The sequence below is a fragment of the Chelonoidis abingdonii genome, chromosome 6 (genome assembly GCF_003597395.2).
Source record: "Chelonoidis abingdonii isolate Lonesome George chromosome 6, CheloAbing_2.0, whole genome shotgun sequence".
NCBI lineage: Eukaryota > Metazoa > Chordata > Testudines > Testudinidae > Chelonoidis > Chelonoidis abingdonii.
The window spans coordinates 89,837,599-89,846,627 of record NC_133774.1 but is presented as its reverse complement, the minus strand read 5'-3'; the positions used below and the strand labels follow the sequence as shown (position 1 = coordinate 89,846,627).

Genomic DNA, 9,029 nt, shown 5'->3' with positions numbered 1-9,029 from the left:
CAGGAGCAGGCCATGCTTTGTACAATTGCATTTTGTTTCGGAGGCTTAAACCAACAGAGAGATTTTGCATGTGATGTGTAAGATATGCATGAACAGGAGCAATTTACAGCAAAGAACAAGGTTCAGAAATTGCAGGGGAGAATGAGCACATGCTCATCAATAAATAATTTACAGTTTCATTAATAAATAGGTAAAAGGTGGTTCATAGATGAAAAAGTACACGATCTATATGAATGAAAGTAATGGATTCTGAAAATAAGCAGACTTTGTAGGAAGATTCTAAGTAGCTATCTGAGAAATGCTATTTTGCTATTACCTCTGCTGCTTTGATTAAAATAACCAGCAATATTTTTGCAAGGACCTCCTGCTGCACATATTAATAGAGTTTTTGCCCAGTTAAAGGGAATACTATTACTCAGTTTAGACCCTAAATTTAACCTATTTTAAAACTGACAATCTGATTAGGAATACATTTAAAACTCATCACTGCCTTGTTTTTAAAAAGCTACCATTTAGATGTGGCAAACCAGGAAAAAAAAGTAATTGCAAACAATGGATCTTGTAATTCAAACATTTATTTAGAACTATTGAAACATGTTTTGGTGTGCCTCTTTAAAGCCAGACACAGGAAAAGGCATAATCTTGTGTCAGCTTCCTGTTGTTCACACTTGCTTTTTTGATAGTTTATTTTATGAAGTTCACATAATGCTGAAAGTTTCAAGCCATCAGTGAAGAAAATATATGAACTGCTGAATGGCAAAAACTCCAAGCTTTTCCTTCTGAACAAAGTGATATATTAGAGTTTTGTTTTCAAGTAGCTTAATGCTTCATATTGAATCAAGATTTTTAAATTGCATTAGCAAGAATTATTTGAGACAGAAAAGAGCAAATAGGAATTATTTTTGGAAAGGCAGGTCATATCTTAATTATTGCTTTCTTCTATACGTTTCAAGTGTGAATTCATCTGCATCTTCAGCATAATGCAATTTACTTGGTGCTCTGAGATCCAGTATGTATTATCAGCTGTTATATAAGAACATAAAACATGACATCCAGGGCAATTCCCTGGAGAATTTTTTGTCTTCTTGTATCAAGTTAAATTTGTAATCTGGCAAGTTAAATGTCAATAATTTGATGTTTGTTTGTGAAATTTACCATTTTAACTCCTGCAAGCTGCAAAACTGTGCTAATGGGAGCATGATCCAACCTATTTTTATCAAGGTGCACAAAGTGGACTTTGCTACCTGGAACAGAATGAGAATAAAAATGGTAATAGTTGAATAAAATACTGCTTTATTATAACAGTTAATTGGATTAAGGAAGCATCCTGATTTTCCAGCAATTTGTCTAATACTGTGCACTAACTACATAAATTTATATAACATTCTGTTTTTTAATCACAGCATGTATATTTTTATCATTTTAAAAAAATATTACAGCAACAAGGCATGACAAGGTAAGTGGTCAAATTAGACCTGTACTTTTCTGCTTCCTAGTATCTCAAGAGAATGATTTTATCATGATAACCACCGTTCACGTTTTGTTGCTTTCTTAAAAACACATCAAATAAAATACCTAGAATCCAATGTAATGGCAGAGTATAGACTGATGCCAAGATGTCAAGAAGCAAAACTTAGGCCCAATCCTTTTCCTACTGAAGTCAAAGGCAAAACTCTCATTGGCTTCAACAGGAACAGTTCAGGTCTTTGTAGGAGGGGGAACTACGCAATGACACTTACAGACTTGTTTACATAGCAGAACCATAAACAAGCACAGACTATATTTCTCTTTGGGAATCCTCAGGGCTCTACCAGAGATGAAGAGGACTCTCAGAAGTTTAATAAGAAACAGCTGGGGGAGGGGAAGATGATTTTAAAATAAAACAAATATGCTTACCTGGGCCTAAAATCAAAGTCCCCCCCTGCTGAGCTGGATCTCCCTGAAAATCAAAAGCAGGGCCAGTCATTGCTCTCCATATACTTCTGATACTTCCTGACAGCAGGTTTGATTTCACATGTGGGCTCTGCACTAAAACATTAGAGGATATCTTACAACAAAATACATTTTATCTAAAATAGATTAAAATATTACTAGATAATTTCATCAGTGTCATAACAGAAATATAGATAACAAAATATTATTACACAGATATATACATTACAGTTGTTAAAACAGACACACACACAAAGAGCAGAAGATGGCCATACTGGGTCAGACCAGTGATCCATCTAGCCCAGTATTCTGTCTTCTGGTAATGGCTAATGCCAGATGCTTCAAAGGGAATGAAAAGAACAGGGCAATTATCAAGCGATCCATCCCCTATCATCCAGTCGCAGCATCTGGCAGTCAGAAACTAGTCTATTGTATAAAGGAAGTCAACTTCATTATAATAAGGTCCTGATTCAGATCTCATTTGCACCTATGTAAATCAGGTGTAACCACCAAAGTCAATGAAGTTACACTCGTGCAAAAATAGGATGAGATCAAAATCAGGCAATAAGAGTCTGTATTTCCCCATTATTGGATATATTACTAAGAATAGACATATCAATGGATTTAACAGGCTCATTTCTCTTCAGTCTTAAAACTAATAATCTATAGCAGGGATCAGCAACCTTTGGCATGCGGCCCATCAGGTAAATCCACTGGCAGGCCGGGCCGGTTTGTTTACTGCAGCGTCCGCAGGTTTGGCCGATCGCAGCTCCCACTGGCCACGGTTCGCCATTCCAGGCCAACGGGGACTGCAGGAATTGGCGGCCAGCACATCCCTCGGCCCATGCCACTTCCCGCAGCCCCCATTGGCCTGGAACGGCCAACCACAGCCAGTGGGAGCTGTGATCATCTCGGCTCACCAGCGGATTTCCTTGATAGGCAACATGCCAAAGGTTGCCGATCCCTGATCTATAGACTGCTCTATTGATGTTGGACCTCGCGTTTCTTGCAGGCTTCCAGCCTTCTCTGTTTTATGCGAACTCCTGGCATTTTAAATGTAATGCACTAGATTAATTAGATCTTAAACTAGGGCTTCATCCTGCACCACTGAACTCAATGAGAGCAGGATCAAGCCCATAGTGAGCCTCCTCCAAAGACTAGAAAGCTCCTTTAGAATAATGCAGTAAAACATTCACCATTTTTGTTGTAGAGTAGCACACTAGCACGTACATTAATCTATTATTGTTATGCCAACATTATTGTTACGTTAAATGACGTTTTCTGTGAAAGAAATCAAGGGAAGAACATGGTTCCTACCTGATGTTGTGGCTGCTTCACCTTTTTTCATGCCAAGTATTTCATAAATCTCCCTCTCTGGATCGACATAGATTTCATGGGGATACCCCGTCAAACTACAAAACGGCTACAAGATACGTACGTACATAAAATAATTATATTAAATTTGAATGTTTAGTAAAAAAATATGAAAAATACTGATTTTGAAACCCTCTGAATTCTTCATATTAAGCCCAACTAACACTAAGGGCCAAATCGTGAAGTTCTGACTCAAACAAAACTTCCACTGAAATCAGTGGAAGTTTTGCCTGAATAAAATTTGCAGGATTTGAATGTAAGATTTCCCCCACTATACTACAATTAGAATTGCTTCATGAAGAGTAATAAGGGTCTGGTTTTAAGGGCTGGAGAGCAACCACAGCTCCACTTGAGGTCAATTAAAATCACTGACTTGGAAATCCAACCCCTAATTAACTAGATGAACTTGTTACAAGCATAATATAATATATAATTTACCTCACTGAGTATTTTATTTACCTTAATGTGATGGTGAGATGACTGTCCAATAACTATCAGTCTCACTTTTGCCTCCTAGAAAAAAATACAGAATATAGATATAAAAACTATTAATAAGGACTGAATTTTTATGCACATCAGCAAAACAAAAATAGAAATATCTGTATTTTAGCTTAATGATCCCAAGGCACAGGATACAAAAGGTATTAGTTATTCTAGAGGTAAAATTTGACTATTGCTCAATATCAAAAACCTATATTAATCAACAGAGCTACACTTCCATTAATTTTTTAAAAAGTAATGTTGGTAGGCAGCTTTTTTTTAACCTGCAGATGAATATCTGTTATATTTTCTGTTGCATCTATAGGATTAAATTTTCATCTGGCTTCAAAATTGCTTACAATTTTTTACTTGCAAAACTTCACACTCACGTGTCTGCATCTGAAAAATTGTATTTGCACCTATATTATTTGCATATTAGAGTGTTTAACCAATTTGCATGCACAAATACACATTTCTGTATGCAAAATACATTCACATTCACTGTTAGGTACTTTTTTTGGAGGTGCAACATCAGGAATTGTGTCTAAAAGCTTGGTTCATAATGTTAATTAATTTAGACTCCTTTCACTCAGTAATGCATTCAAACAAATCGTTCATGGAACTAAGGGTTATTAATATCCGCTAGCACTGTACTCCTTCCATAAACAATTTGAATAACTTAACTGGTTGACAAAACAAGTCATCCCATAGATGATGATGTAATTATTCCTGAAAATACAGAAGAATATAATTCTATGATTTTTACCTGAGCAGCTAGTTTTTTTAAAAATTCCTATGAAATATGATTAATTCAGCGCTTTAGCAAAAACCTGCTTATGTCGAAAGGGAAAGTGCACCCCCTTTCACTTTAAAAGTCCTCAAGGTCCTGCTCCATCTGGAGTTCGTTGTCCCTGAGGATCTCAGCCTTTCTCACCAGCGATATGCTGATGCTGGGAGCAAAATGTGGCATAACTTCAATCAGCAGAATAGAAAGAGGCAGACTGAGCTTTTTAATTTAGCAGGCGAATCGCCATCGTATGCCCTAATCACCAACAGGAGCTTGGTACTTAGTTCTTTAGGAAAGCAGAAAAACTCCAAACAACAAGATGTAATGCTGTATGGTACAACAACAAATTCATTCTAAATTCTCACGGGCAGGTATAACAGAGCAATTGTTGCAGCAATGTGTGAAGACGCTAACTCCCTTCCCCATGGGCTTCCGGTCATCAAACGTCATGCAAGGAGGAACCCTACTACTCCTGTCTCCCCAAACACACGCGAACACAGACAGGTTAAGGGCATCTGACTTACCTGTAACAAATTTTTGGGAATTTTTGCCAGATCTTCTACATATTCTTTGCAGGTGTAACATAAGAAATGCTGAAAAGGTAACATAGCCAGGAGGAGATATCAGAAACCAACACAATCGCGCGGCAACGAAGCAACAAGGGACTTCAGACAGAATCCAGAGACCTCAGTCGGGACGGTGGGAGGCAGAAAGGAGTAGCGCTTATTAAAGAGACCCAGTTGCCGAATTCGGATGGCAATCCAAGTTTTATCAATGTTTGAGGGCGATGGGATCTTGGTGTGGGCTTTCGCTAATAGGCTTGGGGTCACTAGGACAATCGGAGAGGGCCAGCGCTTCTCAGCTGGGGAATGGGAGAACTACGATCTTATTTCAATAAGCACTTAAAATCAAAGTTCTTTCCCCCTCCCCTGTTTGTCTCTTTCGCAAACAGCTCGGGGGAACCCGTGAAAACAGGGTGCTTGTTGCGCAATGGGTTCGCTTGTCTCGCCACCCGTCCCAACCCATGTTAAGGACCCTTTCGGGTGAGGGAGCAAGTTATTAAACAGCGGTGGGACGACACGAAAAGGCGCTCCCCACTCACCCGCACGAACACCACGATGGCTCTGTGATCCCGGAACAGGGCCCCGAACGGGATCCTCTGCCCGTCTCCATCCACCACCAGGCGTCGGGCGGCGTCTTGCAGCTCCCCCGCCTCCTGGCCGCTGAGCCGCGCGCGATCGCGGCTACCGATTTGCCGTGTGATCGCGGCTGCTGGGAGAATCGCCATGGTGGGGTTGCTCTCTGCTGCTGGCTGGGCTGGGCCGGGCCTAGCGGCCGAGCCCCGAAAAGAAGCAGCGGAAAGGCAGGCAGCGGCAGAGGAGGCTGTGAGATGAAGTGCCAGTGGGAGGGTATCATCTCGCTCTCCTTTCTGGCGAAGATCCACTTCCAAGCGCAGCTGCTGAACACTCCACACCAGCAGCCACTTCACTTCATTTGAGGAGGAGCTGAAGAGGCTGGTGTCTAAAAGATGCTTCTCAGGAATCTCTCCACCTAAAAGAGATTAGAACTGCATTAAACACGACAGGGTTCTCCAGCAGCGGCCGCCAAATACTGCACTCCTACTATTATTTTAAACTGCAGGGCTTGGGAGCCTTACCACAGGATACTACTACAGAATTTTTCAAAGGGAAGTGAGCAAACTTGACAACTTCAATTTTATCGTACATATAGACCTGTACAAAAATCGAATCAGCTACCTCCAAAATCATCTCACTCTTTTTACAGAGCAGATATATTTATCCATCATGAGCTGGGTCAGTTTGACTCTCCATTTGGAATATCAATCCAATTCTGTTAAAACTTTACCAAAAAGACTTTAGAGCCCACACAAGGTAGATTAGCATCTCCTGTTGTTTTGGCATTTATTATACATCATTTGCCAAAAGATGCATTTTTAGAAGTTATGTTACAATCCAAAATACTTTCTGAATTATTTTTATTTCTATAGCCTGTAATCTCAAATCTATAGAGGATTTCTGAATATTGTGAAAAATGATGTTCTATTATGATTGGGAAAGGTCTTGTGTCATATGCCCCAGAAAACTGTTCTTAGAACTATGTCTGAGCTTTTCTGCTCACTTAGCAGTTTGTATATATTAGATCCCAAATGCTTAGATTTAACAAAATAATACTAATAGAGAGCAGTTTTCCAAACGCTTTACAAAGGAAGATAATTGTACCGCACTTAGCACAAGGCCCTGACCCTTGATAGAGTCTCCTATATGCTATTGTAATATAAATAATCATCATCTCAGGTTTTACAGAGAGGGAAACTGAAGTAGATAAAGTTTAATGTTGATGTTTTCACAAAATAGGAGCCACTTTAGAAAATGTAGCTTCAGGCCCTGATCCAGAAAACCATCCAACTATGTGCTTAACTTTAAACATTGGTTTAAGTGCCATTGACTTCAGTGGCAAAACTGAAAACAGAATCCAGGTCTATTGACCTCAGGTCAGTTCCTGGTCTACTGGAACAATGGTTACCTAAGAGCACTGGTTCACTAAATGCAGTAGAGCATTCCAATATGGATTTGATTAGAGTCATTCTCCTTCCCCCTTCTCTCCCTGCCCCTGTTCTTCCCCTTTCTTTTCACCTTCTACATGCAGAAATGTTAATAACATTAAAAGATACAACTTGCCATATTGATGTATGCTTTGTTGTCCTAAATTTGAAACACATTTTAAAATCTAAGCAGAATGGATAATTAGCACATTGACATCTGTGCTTCTGTTTTTATCCCAAAATATAATTCAGAAGATATGCCAATCCCCCACATTTCCATACAAATGATATGAGTATTTACACATATTAATTAAAGGAAAAGAGATCACTGATGTCCAATGAGGAACACTTTTTCAGTGACTTATGAAAAATACTGAATTAACAGTCAGGGGTGGCTCTAGGTATTTTGCCACCCCAAGCACTTTGGGGGCTTGCCTGTGGGAGGTCCCCGGTCCCGCGGATTCGGTGGCACGCCTGCGGGAGGTCCGCTGAAGCCATGGGACCAGCGGACCCTCCGCAGGCATGCCGCCGAAGGCAACCTGCCTGCCACCCTCACGGTGACCGGCAGAGCGCCTCCCGTGGCTTGCTGCCCCACGCACGCGCTTGGTGTGCTGGTGCCTGGAGCCGCCCCTGTTAACAGTTGAATTGTGTTGCACCTTGGATAGGAGATTCAGATTCCTGAAGTCATGAGAAAAGAGAGTAACTAACATCACACAGATGTAGAGCAACATACCTATTCTAGAGTGGCTAATGAAACAGTGTAAATATGTAACCTGAATATTTTATTTGTATCAGCTGAATAGTGTGTTAAGAGAGATCACCACTCCCTATAATAGTAACAAAGTGCATCCACTTAATGTAATATATGCTTGTTTGCAAGGCAACATTATTTCCACTGTAGTCCAACATATGTTATCTGGGACTTCACCTAGACCATGTCTATACTACAAAATTATGTTGACCTAAATTATGCCAGCATACAGCTGCTGCAGTTATTATATCACTTGTGCATGTCCACACTGGTTCTTGTGTCAGCGGTGCATGTGCTCACCAGAAGTGCTTGTACTGATGCAGAGTACAGTGCACCCTGGGTAGCTATCCCACTGTGCAATTCACCACCGTCCAGCACAAGGTGCTTAGGGAAGTTTTTGCAATGCTTCACAGAGTGAAAACAAGTCCTGCAGGGGTAGCTGGGAGCATCGGTTCAACTTCCCATAATGCAGTGTTCTCCATCCCATAATTTCATCCACATTCCATAATATTTCATGCCTCTTTTCAAAATCCCCACAAGCCTCCTTGCTGCTCGCCATCTGTGACAGAAGCATGGATCATGCACAGCTCTGCACTCCTTTGATTAACATTGTGATCATCAGGTGCCTGATCCTGCAGTATTTGCAGAGCAGCAAAAAGAGCCATGAGAAACATGATGATTTATAGGGAGCTAGCATGCTGTGGGACACAGAAAGAAACAATTCAAGGTTGTTGGTGCCATTCATGGAGCTGCTGCAGATGGTGGAGTGCCAGTTCTGGGCCTCAGAAACAAGCACTGACTTGTGGGATTTCATTGTCATGAAGTTTTGCTTGATGAGCGGTGGCTGCAGAACTTTTGGATGTGCAAGACCACATTCCTGGATCTGTGTGCCGAACTCACCCCATTCCAGTCCCAACACAGGGACGCCAAAATGAGATCCACACTGACAGCTGAGTGGTGGAAACTTGCAATGCCAGATTGCTACTGGTCAGTTGAGAATCAATCTGAAGTTGGGAAATCCACCATGGGGGCTGTTGTGATGCAAGTTTGCAGGGCCATTCATCGCCTCCTGCAATGCAACACAGTGACTCTGGGCAATGTGCAGGACATAGTGGATGGTTTTGTAGCAATGGGCTTCCCAA

The 9,029-nt window shown here is 40.9% G+C and overlaps 1 protein-coding gene across 1 annotated transcript; it reads right to left on the bottom strand.

Annotated features, from left to right (window-relative positions):
• Positions 1-1,107: 1,107 nt before the first annotated feature.
• PRXL2C (peroxiredoxin like 2C) lies at positions 1,108-6,119 on the bottom strand. The gene is given in 7 exon segments (XM_075067523.1): positions 1,108-1,244; positions 1,897-2,028; positions 3,250-3,355; positions 3,766-3,819; positions 5,098-5,166; positions 5,676-5,872; positions 5,875-6,119. Coding segments are annotated over 7 exon segments (801 nt in total). The 5' UTR covers positions 5,990-6,119; the 3' UTR covers positions 1,108-1,116.
• Between the last annotated feature and the right edge of the window lie 2,910 nt (positions 6,120-9,029).